Source organism: Delphinus delphis, chromosome 15 (assembly GCF_949987515.2).
Source record: "Delphinus delphis chromosome 15, mDelDel1.2, whole genome shotgun sequence".
In the NCBI taxonomy this organism is placed as follows: Eukaryota; Metazoa; Chordata; class Mammalia; order Artiodactyla; family Delphinidae; genus Delphinus; species Delphinus delphis.
In genome coordinates, this window is record NC_082697.1 from 50,863,701 (window position 1) to 50,885,886 (window position 22,186).

At 41.4% G+C, this 22,186-nt stretch overlaps 1 protein-coding gene across 1 annotated transcript in view; it reads left to right on the forward strand.

The window, feature by feature from the left end:
* Positions 1–4,284: 4,284 nt before the first annotated feature.
* LOC132437657 (ATP-binding cassette sub-family A member 17-like) overlaps positions 4,285–22,186 on the forward strand; it is an 80,658-nt gene continuing 62,756 nt past the window's right edge. The window contains 7 exon segments of the mRNA XM_069541383.1: positions 4,285–4,640; positions 5,087–5,348; positions 11,825–11,952; positions 13,121–13,283; positions 14,739–14,998; positions 19,653–19,769; positions 20,703–20,820. Coding sequence (XP_069397484.1) covers positions 4,587–4,640; positions 5,087–5,348; positions 11,825–11,952; positions 13,121–13,283; positions 14,739–14,998; positions 19,653–19,769; positions 20,703–20,820 — 1,102 coding nt within the window. The 5' untranslated portion in view covers positions 4,285–4,586.

Below are 22,186 nucleotides of genomic sequence, written 5' to 3' on the forward strand. Positions count from 1 at the left end.
TTCCTGTGCAGAAATCTCCATCTCAGTGTCAGCTCTTGGTTTTAAAATGCATTTCCCTGATGACCAGATAGGTTGAACACTTTTTCATGTTTATTAGCCATTTGGTATTCTATTTTGGAAGTCATCTGTTCAAATCTCTTGCCTATTTTTCTACTGGGATGTCTGTCTTTTTCTTAGTGACTTATAGGAGCTCTTTAAATATTCTGTATACCAGTTGTTTGTCAGATGTATGTATTATAGATGTTGTAGATGTCTTTCATGGAACAAAGATACTTAATTTTGATATAATTCCATTTAGCGTTTTTTCTTTATATTTAGTGGTTTGCAGCTAACCCAATGAAGTAGGTTTACCTACTTCAAGGTCATGAATATGTTCTATTTTTTTTTCCTTAAAAACTTCATTGTTTTACCTTTCACATTTCGATCTCTATTTCCCCTGAAGTGCTGTTCTGTGTGCGGTGGAGGCAGGAGTCAATATACATTGTTTTCCATGTGGACAGCCAATTGACTCTGAGCCATTTGTTGAAGACTGTTTCCCTGTGTTCTGCAGTGTCAGCTTTGTTATAAATCAAGTGACCTTATACCTGTGAGGTCTTGCTAGACTTTTATTCTTTTTCATTTGTCCTTAAGTTTGCTTATCCTTAAGTGCATCTCTTTTGATTCTCACTTTACTTGTGCTATAATGTTTTCCTTTGTATATATTATTTTCCTTTACTAGGCTTATTTTCCACTGCTGGGTTCCATGAAAATGAGCTCCATTACTGATCTTTTTATGATATCATTTTGCTCAGACACAGTGCCTTCAAAACATAATTGCTTTAATGCATAATTGCCAGTTATTGTACATTACAAGCATCTAAATAAACTTTTTTAAAAAAATTAATTTATTTATGGCTGTGATGGGTCTTCGTTGCTGCGTGCAGGCTTTCTCTAGTTGCATCTAGTTGCAGCGAGCGAGGGCTACTCTTCGTGGCAGTGTGCGGGCTTCTCATTGCGGTGACTTCTGTTTGTTGCGGAGCATGGGCTCTAGGTGTGCGGGCTTCAGTAGTTGTGGCACATGGGCTCTAGAGCACAGGCTCAGTAGTTATGGCGCACAGGCTTAGTTGCTCCGTGGCATGTGGGATCTTCCTGGACCAGGGCTCGAACCTGTGTCCCCTGAATTGACAGGTGGATTCTTAGCCACTGCGCCACCAGGGAAGCCCAATAAACGTTCTTTTAAAAGAAACAGTCTACCTGTATTATCACAAACTTTAAAAAGATATGAAAACCTCTACCTGCTCTTATTTTTTTCCTGTCCATTGAACTGTAAATGTGGTTGGAGAAAACCGTGTATTCTCATTGTCCCTGGCTGTTACTTTTTATTTGTGTTGCACCAGTAATGAGCCAAAATACTTCCTCATCTACATGGTGAGGGTTAGGGTTGGCAAATTCTAATGCCGACTTTTAAAGAATTAAATGCTGAATGTTTTGGGATTCTTTTTTTTTTTTTTTTTTTGCGGTACGCGGGCCTCTCACTGTTGTGGCCTCTCCCATTGCGGAGCACAGGCTCCAAACGCACAGGCTCAGCAGCCATGGCTCACGGGCCTAGCCTCTCCACGGCATGTGGGATCTTCCCGGACCGGGGCACGAACCTGTGTCCCCTGCATCGGCAGGCAGACTCTCAACCACTACGCCACCAGGGAAGCCCTGAATGTTTTGGTAGGTGGATATTGTTCCTGGTTCTTCACTCTTTCCTTGTATGAAATTTTACATCTGTGCCCTTTACCATGTGATGCTGCAGTGCCCCCCACTAGAGTAGTCAGAGTTTCTTTCCCTGTTGTGCTAATACCGGGCTTGGCTGTGGGGTTTGCTCTGGCCAGTGGAATGCTTAGCAAGTGTTGTATGAGCAGAAGCTTTCAGCATATCTGTGTGGTTTGGCTTGGCCTCTTGCTATTAGAACAACATGCTCCAGCTGGAAGCTGGTCTGAGGAGACACATAGAGCAAATCTGTATTAGTTTGCTCGGGCTGCTATAACACAATACCACAGATAAGGTGACTTAAAGAACAGAAATTTATTTTCTCACAGTTTTGGAGCCTAGAAGTCCAAGATCTAGGTGTCAGCAGGTTTGCGCTCTTCTGAGACTTTTCTCTTTGACTTGCAGGTGGCTGTCTTCTTGCTGTGTCCTCACATGGTCTTTCCTCTGTGCCCATGCATCCCTGGCTCCTCTTTGTGCATCCAGATTTCCTCCTCTTCTAAGAACACCAGTCAGATTGGATTAGGGCCCACCCTAACAACCTCATTTAAACTGAATCACCTCTTTAAAGGCCCTAACTCCAAATGCAGTCACATTCTGAGGTACTGAGGGTTAGGACTTCAACATGTGAATTTGGTGGGGGAGAAACAATTGAGTCCATGACAGGCCTGAAGATAAGTCCAGCCAATCCCAGGAGGCCAGTACAGCCACAACTTTCCAGCAGACCCATAAGCAGGAAATAAATGCCTGTTGTTGTAGGCCACTGAGTTCTGGTGTGGTGTTTGCCATATACGTTTATGGCAGCAATAGCTGACTAAACAAGTGTATCACTACATTCACTACTTTTGTTCATCGAGGGGAAATTCACATAACACATAATTAGCCATTTTAAATTGTACAGTTCAGTGATATTTCATGTACTATTCATAATGCTGTTTCTTTAATTTCTTTCTTTTTTTTTTTTTGGCCACGTGGTGCGGCATGCGAGATCTTAGTTCCACAACCAGAGATCGAACCTGTGCCCCCTGCATTGGGAGCATGGATTCATAACCACTGGACTTCCAGGGAAGTCCCAGTTTCTTTAATTTCTAATGTACAATGTCAGAGATACTTTAACTGGAGGAAAAGTATGCATATTTCCTCAATGGAAAAATGTTTTTCTGAAAAAGAAAAGCTCATTGTGGTAGTATCTAAAAATTAAAGCATATGTTACACTTGGGAAACAAAGACTGAAAAGGGAAGTAACTTGGTGCTGTCCAAAGTGTTTTTCTTTCCTCACAATCACGTCTGTTCCAACCACATGCCTACAAAAATTGCCTACCCTTTAATTAATTAATTTATTCATTCAGTATTGCTGAATGACTACCACATACTGGCCCTACTCTTGTGTCTGTGGATTCAATGGTGAAGAAAAAAAAAAAGACAAAAAAATTCCCTGCCTTCATGGAGCATGTGAATTCTAGTAGGGAAATCATATTAAATCGATAAATATGTTAAATAAATACCACGTTAAATAGTTTAAAAGTGCTAAGAAGCAAAAATAACAGGGAAGATTGATACAAAATGTTTAGTGGTTTTGAAATTTTATATAGGATGATCAGGAAAGGCCTCATTGAGAAAGTGACTTTTAAATAAAGATCTGAAAGAAGTAGGAGAGCTAGCTATGTCAACACATGAGGGAAGTGTGTGCTGGGCAGAGGAAATAGCAAATGCAAAGGTTTGAGGCAGAACTGTGGTTTCTCTGTTCTAGGTCTGTGATACAGGAGCGGGAGAAGGAGGGAAAGTAGACCAGGAAATGAAGTGAGAAGAGATGAGCGAGGTAACGGGGTGTATCCCCTAGAGCTTTGTAGCTCATCATAAAGGCTAGGCTCTTTCTTGGAGCGAAATGCAAGCCATTAGAGAGTTTTGAGCAAAGGAGTGGGTGTGACCCGACTTGAACAGGATCACTCTTGCTACTGCAGGGAGAATGGATCACAGGGTGGCAGGAGCAGACACATTGATACCACTGAGGAGGCTCTTGCAGAAATCCAGGCAAGAGATGAGGTGGTGTTGGACCAGGGTGATAAGAGAAGGGGTGGTGAAAAGAGATTGAATTCTGGGTATATTTTTTAAGTACAGTCAGTAACCCTGTGTAACTCAAAGAGTGGAACTGACATTCATTGAGATGAGGAAGACTGTAGGATGATCTGTTTTAGAAGAAGTATGAGTAGCCCCGTTTTGACGGGTTAAGTGGAGATGGCAAGCAGGCAATTGGGCATTTGGGTCTAGAGTTAGAGGCAAGGTCAAGGCTGGAAATATAAATTTAAAAGTCATCATGTAGGGCTTCCCTGGTGGTGCAGTGGTTGAGAGTTCGCCTGCCGATGCAGGGGACACGGGTTCGTGCCCTGGTCCGGGAAGATCCCACATGCCGCGGAGCGGCTGGGCCCGTGAGCCGTGGCCGCTGAGCCTGCGCGTCCAGAGCCTGTGCTCCGCAATGGGAGAGGCCACAACAGTGAGAGGCCCACGTACCACAAAAAAAAAAAGTATAAAAGTCATCATGTAGATGGATTTAAACCCAAAATAGTGAGTGAGAGCACCTTCAGAGTGAGTGCCGCTGGAAAAGAGATGAGTCCACAGATGGAGCCCTGGAGCACATTAATATTTACAGGGTGGGGAAGGGAGGAGGAGTCACCAAAAAAGAGAAGGAACTGCTAGAAAGGAAGGAGGAAAAGTAGTCCAGAACGATGTTCTGAAAGCCTAAGAGAAGAAAGCTTTTCAAGGATGAAAGAGTAATTCAACATTTTTATGTTACGCATAATATTTGCCCCATTTGTTTCCCAACTAGTGGTGATCCCTCCTCTTCAGCTAGAAAAATGACGATGTTCAGGAACTTAAAACTTCTTCTCTGGAAGAATTTCATTTTAAAGGTAGGTATAGTTATCTGTAGGGAAAATGTGAGTCTCCTTGGGAGGAACTGAAAGATTTAGTTAAATTCGTTTCTAATAATGGAGTAAAGAAAAAATTAAGAACTTTACTTGTAAAGGGGCCCTTTTCTGCAAATGAGCCATGTTTTCACAGTAGTTCTGTTAGCCCTAATTATTGAAGGTAGCATCATTGTTACTGATTTCTAGCCATTGTTATAGAAAAAATAAAAGGAGATATTTCTAGCTAATTCTCATTGTTTTTTTCTTTGTCATGTGTTGTACAGGGAGGCTGGAAGAAATGAACGCATTCTTTTATTTATATATATAATATATATTTTAGTGAAGTAAAGTTGATTGAAAACATTCTTAATGGAAGAACATTTGCCACGTAGCCATTTAATGCTTGTGTTCTATTTTGGATTAACATACGGCTTTTGTTTTTATTTTAGAAACCAAAGACTCTGGTAACAGTCCTTGAAATCTTGATGCCATTACTATTTTCTGCAATTGTAATGTGTCTTCATTTTGGTAGTTTGCCAGGAAATAGACCTCCTGTCAACTACTGTGCAATTGATATCACTTCACTGCCAGAATTCTTCATTCAATATCCTCTGAAAAATAGATTTCAACTAGTTTATATCCCTTCCAAAAGTGAAACTTTGAAGAGTATCACTGAAAGTGTGGAAAAAACCTTTGGCATTGAGTTTGAAGGTTAGACATAAAGATGCGGGAAGGATAGAGAGGACATTTTTATAAAGTATAGTTTGAAGTTTTTTCCTGTGAGTTCTTACAATACTGATTCCAAATCTGGGGTCTCCGAATTCTGAAGAGTCTGCAAAGGTGGTAGTTGGGGGAAACCAGTTCACAAGGTATAGTTACTATTTCACACAATGCACAAGAGACTTGTATATTTATGTCACAAGGCTTCAAGGCTAGTTAAAATGTTAAGTATTTGTTTTTAATTTACTGTAGTGACACTGGTTATCTCATATTAATCCTGGTTTGCAGTCATAATATGTCTCTGACTAATAAAAGACAGGAAACATTCAGAGTTTCTGAATTAGCCTTTTAACTGGTCTCTTTCCTCGTCTTCTTGTCCCATTCTCATCCAGTCTCTACATGGAGCCAAAAAGATCTTTAAAAGATCTGTGGGATCTGGCCAGTCTCCCGATTCAGCCCCTTCGGTGACTTCCGTTGCACTGGCAGTCAACCAGACCCTTCCTCAGTCTTGCTGGCTTCCTCTCTTCCTTGGGCTCCCATACTGGTGGTGTTGCCACCTTTCAATTCCCGGAATCTGTGAGTCTTTCCTCCCTTCTGACAAAATGTTTTGCCCTCAGCTCTTCCTGTGGGTTGCTCCTTTTTATCATTAAGGTTTCAGCTAAAATGGCACTTAGGAATGTAGGTTTTAGGTTTCCCATCTCTGCCTTTTTCTCTCTCACAGAATCCCATTGGATATGTTCATAGCATTTTGATAAATGTTTAATTACATTGCCACTCACTGCTTCCTGTGCACTGTCTGCCTTTCCCTGCTAGGTTCCACCTCCGTGAAGGCAGAAGACTATGTGTGTTTTGTTCATACACTGTGCCTGGCACACAGTAGGTACTCAATACATATTTATTGAATGAATGCAGTTAGGTAGATAAAATTTTTCAAAATATGGAGTAACTTTTCAAAGTTCCTATAATTGTAATATATGTTTTTATAAGGTATTCTAATAATATATAAGGTAGAACATGGAAAGAAAGAGCTCTCCTCTCTCAGCATTGAGTGCCACTCAATGAAGACAATTCTTTTAAAGGACCTCAGTGGTATAATGTGTGGGAACTACTGTTTTGAAAGTTGTGCTTTATGTTTGCCTAGTATTCTAAAATATTATTCTAATTCAGTTACCTTTTATAAGTATGAGATTACGAAATTAAAAGAAAAAAACACCAGAATTCCTCCGTGGTGAGGTGATAAGTTAGATAAAACATGATGATAAAGAACAAGCCATAGGAAATAGGAGGGTGGTGTGTTTCAGGAGTCAGGGGCTATCCAGGCAGGGGCACAGCGAGTAGCCAGGCCCTGAGGTGTTTGAGGATCTGAAAGTCATCAAGGGAAGCTGAAGTAAGTTGAGAGAGTTAGATGAGGTTTGAAATGTCTGTAGGAGCCACATAATGCAGAGCTTTGCAGGCCTTGTTAGAGTGTTAGGGTTTTCTTCTACATGCAGAAGGAGCCATTGAAGGGGTTTTAAGAAGACAGGTTATGCTGCAATGTAATTTGTTTTAAAAAGGTTTATCTGGTTATTCTCTGGAAGAGTGATTGGAAGGGACTAGAATTTGCAGACATCAGGAAGGGAAAGATACCTTGCTAATTGCCAAATCCAGTGCTTTCTTTCCCATCTTCTTTTCTTTGTCCTCATTGTGACAGGGATGCTTTCATCCATCTCTTTGGAATTCTCTACTGCTTTGAATGCTGTGATACTGTAATCTTCATCTATTTTTACCTCCCTGCCATTTCCATTGGAGTCTTCCTTGCTCACTTTTTGTCCTCAAACAGTTTAATGCCTTCTTTTCCTCCCTCTCTCCTTATTACAGAATGATACATGACACAATGCAGTGTTTAATGTAAAAAGTTAAAGTTCCCATCCCTAATCCCACTTCCCAGAATTCTTTGTTAACTGTTAGGGATGTATTTTTCTGGAATTAAAAAAATTTTTTAAAGCATCTTAAAATTTACAATAAATACAAGAACTCCTTGCACTGAAAATTTCAAACAGTATAAAAAGATAATAAAAGTTAAACTCCCCTCTTCATGCCACTCCCCTAAGCAAATCCTCCACCCTAGAAGTAAGGACAAACAATAGTTTGACGATCCCTTCCAAACTGTGGTAGACTTCTGGGTTTTTTTCTTCACAGCATCTATCGACCCTTTTGATATATGCACAGCCTATTTCTCCCTGGAGGCCTGATCCCTCTCCCACTCTGAGCCCATGATGACTCCACCCTGGGCTCAGGATGAGTCATGTAACCTCTGTCTACACCAGTCTGCACTTGGCAGTCCCCTTGCTATAGGGATTCATCCAGGGAAGACACATAACTCAGTAAGACTCAAGGAAACACTTAGATTTTTTCCTGGGAATTTCTGGGAAAAAGATTATTGCTGTTCTGCTTCTGGTAATACGGCAGACTAGGTTATTTGGACCAACCCTCTTTCTGAAAAACAGATGCTGGATAAATATTTAAACATGTTCTTAAAAGTATTAAAGAACTAAATAGACAGTAAGGAACCATCAAGACAAACAGCATTGGGTAAAAATATTTTATTTCTTGATCCAAGGGGTAATTACTTAGATTTTAATTTTATAATTGTTCATTAAACTGAACATTTGTGTTTCATATGCCTTCCTGTATGTATGCTATTTTGTGCAATTTAACCAAATATGTGTGTATGTATATGTGTGTGTTTAAAAAGAAACCTAAATAAGGCTAAGGAAACAAAAGAACAACAACAAAAAAAAAAACCATATATAGGATAAAAGGAAAATTTACTCATAATTCTATCACCCAGATACAAGTGCTGTTTAAAACCTCACATACACCCTTCCTGCCCTTTTTCTAACAAAAATAGGATCATTTTGTATGAACTCTTTGTAACCTACTTTTTATTTACTGTATTGTTAAAATATTTCCATATTCTTAGATATTTTTCTTAAGAAGGAAAGAACCCAGAGAGGTCAGTGGAGTCCTCAAACTGCTTCTTATGAAAACTGCATCATATGAGGGGGAACTGAGATGTAGTTTCAAGCCTTGTAAGGCACAGAGGGAAAGAAGAAAAAGTCAAGGCTCATTCAGGAGGGACGTCTCACAGGAGACCATCTCCCCATAGAGCTGGGATCCCAAATGCCTGTACTCTTAGTGTAAGGTTGAGCCAGAAGAAAACACACCTCATTCCCACCCCTGAGGGGCTCTGAGGAGAGTTGCCTCCGAACTGAGCACAGCAGCAGGTGCACCCGTCCCAGGGATTTGTAGCTCAAATTCACATCACCTGGTTGTCCAAAGAAAACCCCTCAAACTATGGAGTGAGATGTCGACTGCCAGATGCAAATGTAAACCTCTGGAGGAACACGCTGTGATTCTGTATCTCAAAGAAGGGTGGCCACAAATGTATCACGGTCAATGAGCACACACCAGGAAACAAGACAGCAAGGATGAAGATCAGTATGAACAATAGATGGCAAAAACAGACCCAGAAATATTTCAGATAATGGAATTATTAGCCTCACATTATAAAATCACTATGTTTACTAGATTTAAAGAAATAAAAGACAACCTGAAAATATTTATAGGTAGCATTTCACTATAAAGAGTCACCTAGGGGCTTCCCTGGTGGCGCAGTGGTTGAGAGTCCGCCTGCCAATGCAGGGGATGCAGGTTCGTGACCCGGTTTGGGAAGATCCCACATGCCGTGGAGCAGCTGGGCCTGTGAGCCATGGCCACTGAGCCTGAGCGTCCGGAGCCTGTGCTCCATAACGGGAGAGGCCACAACAGTGAGAGGCCCGCGTACCGCAAAAAAAAAAAAAAAAGAGTCACCTAGCAGGTGTGAGGGGAAAAAAAGAACCAAACAGAACTTCCAGAAGTGAAAAATAAAATGATCAGAATATAAAACTCAGCTGAATGTAAAACTGGTGAATTGGAAGATAGATCTGAAGGAAATTTTCACAACACAGTACAACACAGAGAGAGATGAATTGACAAAATGTAGAAGAAAGGTTAAGAGACAGGGCCCTTGTTATTCAATTCAGAACTTGAACTGGGAAGTCTTAGTCCCAGGAACTGCTAGCAACCATCTTAGGACATCAAAGAAGTAATACAGAGGGAGAGAAAGAAAAATCTTTTTTTTTTTTTTAATTTTTATTGAAGTATAGTTGATTTACAATGTTGTGTTAGTTTCAGGTGTACAGCAAAATGAATCAGCTATACATATACATATATCCACTCTTTTTTAGATTCTTTTCCCATATAGGCCATTACAGAGTATTGGGTAGATTTCCCTGTTCTATACAGCAGGTTCTTATTAGTTATCTATTTTATATATAGTAGTGTGTATATGTCAATCCCAATCTCCCAGTTTACCCCTCCCCCCACCATCATACTGAGTGAAGTAAATCAGACAGAGAAAGACAAATATATGATATCACTTATATGTGGAATCCAAAAAAAGGGTACAAATGAACTTATCTACAAAATGAAGTCTTGATCGTACAATTTGAGAACTGGATCAAGTCTCAACTTTCGTGGATCAAGTGGTTGTTTTCCTTTAAAGAATGGGTTTTGTTCTGCTAGAAAGTTAAAGTTCAGTTTCATCAAAAAGTCTATCAAGACTTTTAAGCTTTTTTGTGGGGAAGGTGTGGAACAGCTTTTACTTTAAAGATAATTAATCCCATTACTGAGGTGTGACTCTTCTGAATGCCTCAGGTGATCACCAGGAACTGTCCACACTGGCTGGTCAAATGCCTCCTGGTCTTATGTGGGCTCTGGGCACCACTTAGCTCATACTTCTCCTGTTTGCTCAGGCAGGGCATATCTTAGTATTCATTAAAGGGGTCCTCTGTCCAGATTTCTAGGGCGATTTCCCAGCACAGCCTTCTTCTCTTGGGAACTCTGCCCTGCAACTCTTAGCCATTTCAGACTCTTCAAACTCTAATCTCTGTCAATGTAGCCAAGTAGCTGCATTCCACTTGGGTTTCCCCTCCCTATTCTATGGTCTGAAATGTGCCTCCAGACAGAAAACCAGGGCAATCTTAGTGATCACCTTGTTTGTTTCTCTTTTCTCAGGAATCGTAATGCTATGCTACATATTGTCCATTGTCTGATTCTTGATTCTTTTCTTTCCTGTCCAGTTTTCTTGTTATTTGTGGTAGGAGGGTAAATTCAATCTCCATTACTCCATCATGGCCAAAAACATAAGTCATAGATTTTTTTTTTTAACATACAAACGAAAGTGGCTTAAAGAGATTGTGTCATGATAAAGGAATTGTGGGCCAATGGTAGGTGAATGATGCTTCACCTTTTAACCTTTAGTATCATTCAAAGTTTTACCATGTGCATGCTCTGGTTTTTTTTTTAATCTAGTTAATAAAAAATTCTCATTAGTATTTTCAGAGACATTTGAGAAAATATTGCCACTCCAAAATGAAACTGGACTCCTGTGAAAAGGAAACCATGAAAGAAACAGAAAGAGGACATGGAAATTAAAAACGATTATCAAAATAACTTTCATGGAAATAATAAAATGGACATGTTTGAGGTTCTGTTGGTAATGGGGAAGATAAAGTCAAGGAAGCCTCTGAGAATGTAAAGCAAAGAGACAAAGAAATGGAAAGTATGAAAGATGGGTTAGACATGAAGGGCAGGTCTGGAAGTCCCACCTCATCTACTTGGATTTCTAGAAGGAAGAAAGGAGACAAATGAGGGGAGGAAAACAAAATAATACAGAAAAGATTTCTGAACACCATTTCCACCTTGGACGGGTTCACTAGTTACAAGCAGGGGAACAAAAAATAGCAAACTTGGGCATGTATTAGTGACATTTCTGAACCCAGAGATTAAGGAATAGAAGTCTCACTGGCTTCTGGTTACCTACAAGGAAATCACACATTACACTCAGCAACGCTGCATGCTAAACGGTATAGTAACACTTCAACATTCTGAGAAAGAATTATTTTCAAGGAGGATCCTGTATTAAATTGTCAGATGTGAGGGCAGTTGACTCTAGAAATTACTTCTCTCATCAGAGCAGCTATATTTCTTTATGATTTTGTTTCCACTTTTGGTTGTTATAACCGTGAAGAGAAGGCTGCAATGGAGCAATAATTTCCTCATTAACATGGACAAGAATTGTGCTCTATGTACTGTAGCCCTAAGTGCAACCTAGCTAAGAAGAACTCGAACACAAGAGCTTTCAGAATGCCACGGAGGCTGAGGCTGTTATCATTTGACTTTGTGTTCACACTGCCTAGCACAGCCCCAGGCATCTTACATAAGATGCGCCCATTTGTTTGCAGAATGAAGGACTGAGTGAATGACCGTTTCCATCCTTCAGTTGAGAAGCTGGCAAGACCATATCTCCTTCGGTAGAAAGAGGATAGTTGGGCAGCATTTGCCTTCCCACCAGCCACTCACTAACTGGATTTTTCTCTCTGTAGTTCTAGGCTATTCTTCAGTACCTTCATTTGAAAATTACATAATTCAGGATCCCAAAGCTTTCTACGTATTGACTGGAATTGGTTTTGATCATGGCTTCAATGACAGCAAGGAGCCCTTGCCACTTGAGGTAAGAGCATCTTTTCCATCACAATCTTATTGTGCTACCCAGCCTTGAGCATGAGTTCAATAAGCAGTCTTGTTACCTGAGCTCCTTCTAATCAGCTTTGTCAGCTGGTGGCAATCTTAATTCCAGAGGAGGTAAGAGAATACTCCTGATTTTATATCTTATATCCTGGACTTTGAGATTCCTTCCAGTTTTCAGATTCTTTAAAAGAGCAGACTTTTTTGGAGTAAGCCTCTGTCCCAAGGGTACAGGATGGCATATTTTCAGCTGCTGGATTACAGAAGCGAGCCCCAATGCTAGACTCCATAGACTGGAGTCCCAGCTCTGCAGCGTCCTACTGTGTAACCTTGGGACAGTCACTAACATTCCTAGGCCTCAGTTTCCTTATCAGTGTAATGAGATTAATAGTAGTTCCTAACTCATAGAACCATTGTGAGGATTAAATGAATTTATGCCTATAAAGTGCTTAGAACAGAGCCTGGAGCAGAGGCATTTTCCAGAAGGGATAGTTATTGTCATTATTACTAATCCCACGGACTTCAGATATGGTAGATCTGTTTGTTTAAGGAAAAGGCAGTGTTTTAAATATCAGAATACTTGTTTTCTGCTTTAGGATGGGAAAACCACTAATATAGAGCTTTTGTGTTGTGCTGTACAGTCTATCTAATGATCAGTTGTTAGAACTGGCATGGGATGTTGGTAGGTGGAGACAAGGCATTTTTCGAACACTTGCTAATGCCAGGCCCATCACGGGGGCCATCTCACTTGATCCCACAGCACCTCTGGGGTAGGTACTGTTAACATCATTCCCATTTTACTGATGAGGAAACCAAGGCAAGAAGATTAAGTAATTTGCCCAAAGTGCCATGGCTATTCATTAGGAGATTGGGGTTTGGATCCAGGTGGTCTGGCTCCAGAGCCTGCACTCAGAATTATTCTGCAGCACTCCTTTCCGGATGGGGGCTCAGTAGCCCCTTGTCTGTTTCTTAGGATGGTCACAGCAGAATGCAGAGAAGACCACAACTACAGTGTGCTCCGCAGAGGAACATCTACCACTGTGGGTGCCTTTCCTCCCATCGCAGCTGACGTCAGGCACACCCTTGCTCTGTCCTGTTCCTTTTCTGAGTTTCACAATCTCATGACCGAATTTGTTTCTCTTTATTCTTCATAGGTTAAGTATTACTTGCGCTTCAGTTGTTTTCAGAGGAATTATTTATTCTTGAGGCTAATACTCCATGAAGATGACTTTCAAGGCTGGAGCGCATCCTATCTTTATCCTCCTAACCTAAGCCAAGAACCCTGGGACTATGGACTTTCCGATGGGGGATCCCCTGGTGAGGAAGCCTCTGTGTGTTGTCATGAGCACAGCCTGCTTTTGTCCCATATTTATGATGCTATTTGTGTTGTTTTTGCTCTCTAAACACTTGCTACAGTAACATTTCAGAAGATGTTGAAGGGGTTACATTTAGAAATGTGGCATTCTGTAAAATGCTTACATTCTAGAGTAAGTTAGTCTAGCAGTTATGCATTTGATTGTTTTGTGCTGATACTGAATTGTTCGAGAGAAGAATGGAATTTTACAGGAACGAGTGCCTTCTTTATGTTTCTGTATGTGTTAACTTTTCTGCTTATAAAAATGTGTACCTGCTGTTAACTCTCTGCAGACTATGGGAGAACAGTGGGACAACGTGGAGATCTGCTCATCCTCTCTACTCTGCAATAAGCATCATATTCCTGACTGGAGGCCCAGGAACTGATCCTCTTTTGGACTCATGCCCTCCACTTCACTGTCGAGTTTTGGTCTCCCTCTTTGTGAGGGGTTTAGGGTGACCATCCTCTAGGGAACTAACTGCTCTTAGAAAATTAAGTTGACAGTCTGCACCACCTTGTAGAAGTAACCACACAATTGACCAGAAGCCTTGGGCTTGCAAGCCCCCCAAGTGGGAATCCAAGTCCCAGGGTTTATAGTTTCATGTGATTCTAGAAAAGATGTGAACAGTTCTGCAGTCAAGAATATCTAATAGTTCCCAGAACTTTATCATCAAATTTGTTCCTGCCTTTTTCATCCTGACAGATCTGGAGGCCTCCCTAGGTTTAGGCCAACAGAAGACCTTAGTCGCCTCTACTCCAGTGCTGGCATACCCCACCCTGGCTCTGCCGGTTTGGAGGCCTGTGACCCTTGCTTGGTAGTGAGGCCATTATTTCTTAGAAGACTCCAAAACCAGGGCTCTTTGCCTTTCAATCTATTGTTCCCCAAAGCTGACCTTAGCACACCAGCTGTGCTATATTGAAACAAGGGTTACTTATGGTAAAGACTGTTTTTGAGGCTTGGCAGCAAAATTCAGTGACGATAACCCTTGGACTACAGCAGTGACAACTCAGAGACAGGTCACAGCAGTTGAGGGGGGCTGTGTCTTCCAAGTGCTTTGAATTTAACTACTCCTGTGTGCTGAATGAGCAAAACTGCAGAATGGGCACCCTTTCCCTGAAGCCTGAGTACTTAGGGGAGAAGATGCAGCCCCACCTGGAAGATTGCAATATTGGGTATCCCTTATTTTGTCTGCCCAGAACTACTTTACCCCATTTTCTGATAAAAGACATTGTCCCTCAGCCACAGGGTTCCCATTGTGACTTTCTGCTCTTCCATATTGTAGCATCTTGGCTATAGAAATGCCTTTTCTATTCCTGTCTGTGTGTGAATGGCTAGCCATGACCCATCTGAATTATCTGTTGTTTTTCATCTTCATTCTTAATCTCTTATACTTGATATCCACTGCTTTCTGCTGTAGGATACAACAAAGAAGGCTTCCTGGCCATACAGCATGCAACAGATAAAGCCATCATGTGGCACCACGCTCCCAATGGGACGACCAAGTTGTTTGAGAGTCTCAGTGTGCTTCTGAAGAGATTCCCACATGGAGCCTATGTCCAGGACAGTTTCTTCCTGGTCCTTCAGAATGAGTTCCCTCTTTTCCTCATGCTCAGCTTCATCTACATTGAGCTCACCACCATCAATTCCATTGCACTGGAGAAAGAGAGAAAATTGAAGGTAACTCCATCACATCAGATGTGTGCCTCTTCCTGGACAGGAATGTATGGGAGCTGCTAATAAAAATGGCCAGAGTAGGAGGGAGGCCAAGGCAGGTAAGAGGTTGCTTTAGGTATCAGAGCAAACTCCAAGCAACTTGGAAGTTCTTTCATCATTTTAACCGGCTTGCAACTTAATTCATGTTATTACATGAATTCTTACTTTTAGACTGGGAGCGTCCAGCCTAGTGGTTCCTGATTTGCTAATACGCAGCCTCACACATGATAGGTGTTCAGAATATGTTTGTGGAATGACTAACTGATAAGTGAGGGAAATAATCATCCAAAATTAACTCGGTCTCATTTTGCTGCAAGGTAGATGGGAAGCGTTCTGTAGAAGATACAACTTAAGACAAAGTTGATCTTTCTGCACTCCTCTGTTGCTTACTTAATCTCTCCTATTACTTCTCTCCTCACTTTTTGCTCTTTAAAAAACTTCTCTTCTCACTCTTTAGCTTTCTTCTCTATTTGTTGATTCTTATGTATTAAAATAGCCTGCCAGTGGCTCCCTGAGCTATGCTTGGCCTCACCAATAGTGTTTGGTTTGCTCTGTCTTCTTGCATATTCAGGCATAAGGAGCAGTCTCATCCTACTGCCTTGTTAGGCTGCATCTGATAGGGTGGAAAGGCAGGGAACCTGCTTTGCACTGCGATGGGTGATGGTGGGACAGTGGCTTACCTGGCAGGCCTCTCCACTTGGCTCTGCACCGACTGAAAAACCCCAGGGAAACTAGAAGCTTCTGATGTGCTGTTGGAAACCCCTTTTAGTTCCTGGATGAGAGAGAGAGTTTCTTTTTCCTGTTTGTTAAACTGTTTCAGCAACAAATTGGTGGAGGGAAGGGGTGGGCATCAAATGTTTACACTTAATGCCATTGAATTGGTTGTGTGTTTCCTATTTCACGCTTGAGTCTACTCTTTAGACAAGAGTAGGTTAAAGAACACTTTTGAAAAACTTAAGAGTAACCACCAATAGTATTTAAAAGTAGGATATATAATTCTTAAAACCCTGGAGAAAATAAAAGGAAAGAAAATATAGTTCATATACCAAAAGACAGAAAACAAAGGAAATCACCAAAAAAAGCCTACAGAACAGAAAGTATAATATTAAATAAGGTAGCAGAAGACCAAATACGGCAGTTATAAAATAATAGTCGATGGGATCAGCTTTCCTTTTAAAAGAAAGAAAAAATTAGAATAGCTCAAGAAACAAAATCCAACTAACACAAAATGGCATAAAACATGTTGTGTGTTGATTTAATAGTATGTACTTGTATGTGGTGCTTGCCTTGTGCTGGGCAGCACTGTAGGACCATTCATTCCTTTCACCCTCCTACCTTTTATTTGGCCCTCCAGATGCACTCTTCACTTATCTCCACTTTGTTCTCTGTCCGGAAGGCTGAGCCGCCCATGTTCCAAAACATGCTCCCATGAGGAAGGAGCCCTAAGAACCTCAGAAAAAGGAAGTAGGGGGCTGAGGTCAGGGTGTGTCCTGTCCCCCCATCCCAGTTCTCTCTCCACAGGTAGTTTTGGGCTCGGTTTGTCCGTTAGCTGAAGGTCACTGTCTTCTCAAGGTATCTTGCTCCACGAGACTCTCTCCTCTCCTGGGGTCTCGTGACCTCTCTTCCTTCTCACCCCTTTGGGCCCAAAGGTGATAATAGCTCTGTTGGCTGCTGGCCCTAGGTTTCTGCACCATCCTAGTGTTTCCTATCACTGTGTAAGCATTTGTAATTAGGCCTCTTATAAACAAACCCTCCTCAGATTATTCTGATTTGAGTATAACATCTGTTTCTTTTAGGGACCCTGACTGATACACAGTTCTATGAGATAACTACTACTATTATTCTATTTAGTAGAGGAGGTACCCTGAGGCACACAGAGATTAATAATTGCAAGATAACTTTATACAGGACAGTACAGCTAGCAATAAAAAACAATTTTCGGGGCTTCCCTTGTGGCGCAGTGGTTGAGAGTCCGCCTGCCGATGCAGGGGATACGGGTTCGTGCCCCAGTCCGGGAAGATCCCACATGCCGCGGAGCGGCTAGGCCCGTGAGCCATGGCCGCTGAGCCTGCGCGTCCGGAGCCTGTGCTCCGCAACGGGAGAGGCCACAACAGTGAGAGGCCCGCGTACCGCAAAAAAAAAAAGCAAAAAAACAATTTTCGTTCTCAGATAAATAATATCTCTCCCTAAGCAAAGTAAAACAGATTTCTAATAATTAAGCTTTTGCCTTTCCAAGTGGGATCTTAAATGACATATGCCAGAGAGGAATATGCTCTATTTTGGCTGGGTGAAAAAGGGTGTCCACTGGGGGGTTCTAGAAAAGCCCTTAGCCTTGGAGGCTGATAGGATCATGAATTAGCTCCTCCTTTCTGTTCACATTATAACTGAGACTCAGCCCAAACCTTTCAACTGTTCCTTGGTAAGGAACCAGGAGCAGGTAAGTTATAGTCCAGGAGGAGTCATGAATATGGGATCTGTTCCATGAAGGAGGATGCCCTGACAGAATTTGTCCCTGGGACCAAGGTGGGAGAATGGGAGAGGGGGGCAACCAGTGTCACTTTCCACTTTGAACACAGAATACAACCAGTATTCTGAGAGCTAGGCCCTTTTCAGATCTAGTTTTGATATGGTCTGACTATGTAAATAGGTTGAGGAGGATTAAAATGGATTGTCTTTAATTTAGAAATCTCCTGCACAAGCCCTCGCACCCCAGCATAAGCCCTTTGCTCTAGTTGAATAGATCCCTTTTCTATCCCTTAAGTAGGTGCTAGCTATTCCTCCTGCAGGTGGGCCTCTCTGTTTGGAATGCCCTCTACTTCAAAATTCATACTATATAGTTCATGTCCTTCAGGAAACCTTTCTAAATTTCATCAAATTTTCATCCCATCTTTCCATAGCATGTTGTTTCCACTTCTATTATAGTATAGATGGAGCTTTCTTAACTCATCTCCATGTAATCCATTCCCAAATTAACTGACACTCCATCACTTCTGAAAAGCTTTTTGCTTGGAGCTCCCAGCACACTGCAGCTGGTGAGCTTCTCTCTACTACACATGGGCTTATGGCCTCTCACCTGCTGAGTTGTGTGTTTATCAAGGTTTGTTCCTAAATCTCTTCATACCTGTACACGTTCTAATAATTTGTGCCTTAATTAAATTTTATATAAATGGATGAAAGGAACTGGAGTTGCCTTTGAAAGTATATTTGAATGTTTTGGAAAGATTCAGTAAGGTAGCTCTCTAAAGACATGTTAGTAGAGAGTTCCCTGGCAGTCCAGAGGTTAGGACTCAGCGCTTTCATTGCCAAGGGCCTGGGTTCAATCCCTGGTTGGGTAACTAAGATCCTGCCAGCTGCACAGTGTGGCTGGGACATGGCGGGTGGGGTGGGGGGACGGGGGGAAGCACGTTAGTAAATTTCACGTGGGTGAAACTGCTGTAAAATTTGGGGGAAAAAATTATAAAAGCCTGGGAAGAGTCTGTACTAGGTTACTTTACACCTGTATTTTGCATCCTCAGTGCACTTTGAAGACTGCGATCCTGGAGTGAGCTTTATGTGGACATTACACTAGTGCTCCAATGAGCACGCCCATGCTTCAGAAGAAGAGTTCATGTTCTGACATCGCAATACTAGCACACATGACACATTTATGTGCTTTAAGTGAAGATGAAATTTTAAATCATGTGTATGTCACTTTTGTGATTTCCTGATAACCAACTTGTTTTTGATTCATTGACCTACTACCACATCCGATCTTAAAAGATAAAAACTCTACTTCTGTACTTAGGGTGTGGAGTATACAGGGTTATTATCATATATGTATCTCCAGTACTAGATTGTGAACTTTTGGAAGGCAGTCGCTCTGCCCGTTGTATGTTTTCCTCATGGTACCCAGCATAGAGCTTTGCGTTTATTCACTTATCAAACATTTATTAACTTGTATTTACCAAACATGTGCATGTGAGTTACAGACATAAATGACACAGTCCTTTCCCTCAGGTGATTTATGTTACAAAAGAATCCCAAGTGCTAAGGTAATGGAATGTATAGATGTGATGGCTGTGTGGAGGATGGGCAAAGCTGACCACAGAAGGCTTCACAGAGCAGGTAACTCTTGAACAGGTTTTGAAAATCAAGTAAGATTTCACTACATAAAGAGAGAATGAGAGAAAAAAGAGTCAGAACAACGTGTGTGAGAGGCAAAAAACAAAAACAAACAAACAAAAAAGGCATATAAGTCACGGTGTGTTCAGTGAATTGCAGGAAGTTTTTTGTGACCAGAGCACAGTATGCCAAGGAGTTTAGATTCTATCCTCAGAGCCATAGGAGCCATTTACTAATAGTCAGTGTTCAATAAATGAGTGAACTAGCAGTATACCTACCATTGCAAAAGAAGAATAATTTTAACACAAGGCCTACTACTAGATAAACTCCACTTTCTGGTTTGTAGGTCTCTTTCCAACTCATTCAGTCTTCATCACCTCCAGGATCCACCTCTTCCCAGGACACACATATGACCCTTCATCCCAGACTGCTCAGGTTTCAGTAATAAACAGCTAAGCCAGACCAGTTGAAACTGAGCATTAGACTCTGTAACATCTGGTTCTTTTGCTTTTTCTAGGAGTTTATGTGTATGATGGGGCTGCACAACTGGCAACACTGGGTTGCTTGGTTCACCATATTCTCCATTTCTGCCTTCATTGTTGTTTCTTTCATGACCATTCTGTTCTGCACAAAGGTACACGTCTCTTGTCTTTCAGGATGTGCTAAGCTGTGAAGATATGGGGAAAAAATTTGGTGTGGTGTGGGTGGTGGTGCTGAGATTCAATAGATGATGAGAACACAGTTATTGATGAACATTTTTAAAACCTCAGGTTGATATGTGGTGGTATTTGCTAAGACTTTGGCATAAGAAGCATTGAAACTTTATGATCTGGGAGAGCTTTGCCCTCCCTTCAGTTCACTGGTCTTCAAGTAGTGGACCTGGGTGTGTTTACTCCATTAGGAAAGTGGAATTCCAAAAGATGTCTTTTATAAACTTTAAAACATTGCAAATTTTGTGCTTCATAAATAATTGAAATAGCTATTGTAAAAGATAAGAACATTCTTTTATGCCCATGGTATCTTGTTAATTTTTCCTTTTATGCTGTCAGTGGAATTTAGTGTTCCAATTTGCTAACTTGTGTTTAATAACTAAATTATAATATATGGATATATGAAAATTTACCTTCTAAATCACCAAACTTGGGGCACTTTGTTCAAACGAAGGCAAGAGAACCCAGACTATATAGCAAAATATATAAAACAATGAAAACGGCCAGAAAGCAATAAAAAGAGGAAATGTAAGATATCAAAAGGAATATTAAAATTATTTGTAATAGTGATAATGATAAATAGGATAAACTCTCTTATTAAAGAAAAAGGAACATTCACATTGGGCCAAAAATTGATATCAAACTTATGCTTTCCTTACAAGAGATACATGTGTAGAGTGTAATTTGTAAGTGGTAATGGAAGCTGGATCAAAGGTCTGCCTTAAAAATATATATATATTGTTTTGCTTAAGATAATCTTGGTTTTTAAAAAAATTTATGCAGTGTTTTAGGGTCCTTTATGCCTTCTATTCGTTCTTTTCATGTAAAAATTATGTGCATCTGTGATTGTTTTGTAGGTAAACGATGTAGCAGTGTTCAAAAACAGTGACCCTAGTTTGATATTTGTGTTTCTAATGTATTTTGCAATTGCTACAATTTTCTTTGCATTCATGATCAGCACATTCTTCCAAAAAGGTGAGTCCTGACACAATCTTCTGTCAGGGAGTGTGTTCATGACTTCTTTTCTTGGTAGCATTGCTGTTCCCATTATCTGTGGCATTAATTATTATTCCTTCAGAGTCAAGTTTTCACTTTTTAAAAAATTAATTTATTTTATTTGTTTTATTTTTGGCTGCGTTGGGTCTTCGTTGCTGCGCATGGGCTTTTCTCTGGTTGTGGCGAGCGGGGGCTACTTTTCGTTGTGATGTGCAGGCTTCTCATTGAGATGGCTTCTCTTGTTGCAGATCATGGGCTCTAGGCGTGCGGGCTTCAGTAGTTGTGGCACATGGGCTCAGTAGTTTTGGCTCACAGGCTCTAGAGCACAGACTCAGTAGTTGTGGCGCACAGGCATAGTGGCTCCCCGGCATGTGGGATCCTCCCAGACCAGGTCTCGAACCTGTGTCCCCTGCATTGGCAGGCGGATTCTTAACCACTGTACCACCAGGGAAGTCCCTGATCAATTGATTTTTGACAAAGGGGCCAAGACAATTCAACAGACAAGGAAGAGTCTTTTAAACAAATGGTGCTGGAACAACGAGATATCCACATATAAAAGAATGAAGTTGGATCTCTACATAACATCATACACAAAAATTAACTCAATGTGGATTATAAACCTAAATGTAAGAACTAGCTAATACTATACAACTCTTAAAATAAAATACAGAAGTAAATCTTCATGATCTTGGGTTAGACAGTGATTTCTTAGATATGACATCAGAAACCCAAGTGATAAAAAAGAAGACTGAGGGGCTTCCTTGGTGGCGCAGTGGTTGAGAGTCCGCCTGCCAATGCAGGGAACACGGGTTCATGCCCCGGTCCGGGAAGATCCCACATGCTGCGGAGCGGCTGGACCCGTGAGCCATGGCCGCTGAGCCTGCGCGTCCAGAGCCTGTGCTCCGCAATGGGAGAGGCCGCAGCAGTGAGAGGCCCGCGTACTGCAAAAAAAAAAAAAAAAGAATCTGCCTGCCAATTCAGGGTACATGGGTTCAATCCTGGTCCAGGAAGATCCCACATGCCGTGGAGCAACTAAGCCCATGCGCCACAACCACTGAGCCTGTGCTCTAGAGCCCATGAGCCACAATTACTGAGCCCGTGCACCACAACTGCTGAAGCCCACATGCTCTAGAGCCCCCGTGCTGCAACAAGAGAAGCCACTGCAATGAGAAGCCGGCACACAGCAACGAAGAGTAACCCCTGCTCGCAGCTACTAGAGAAAGCTCACATGCAGCAATGAAGGCCCAACACAGCCAAAAAAGAAAAACAAACATTACAGGGGACTTCCCTGGTGGTCCAGTGGGTAGGACTCCATGCTCCCAATGCAGGGGGCCCAGGTTTGATC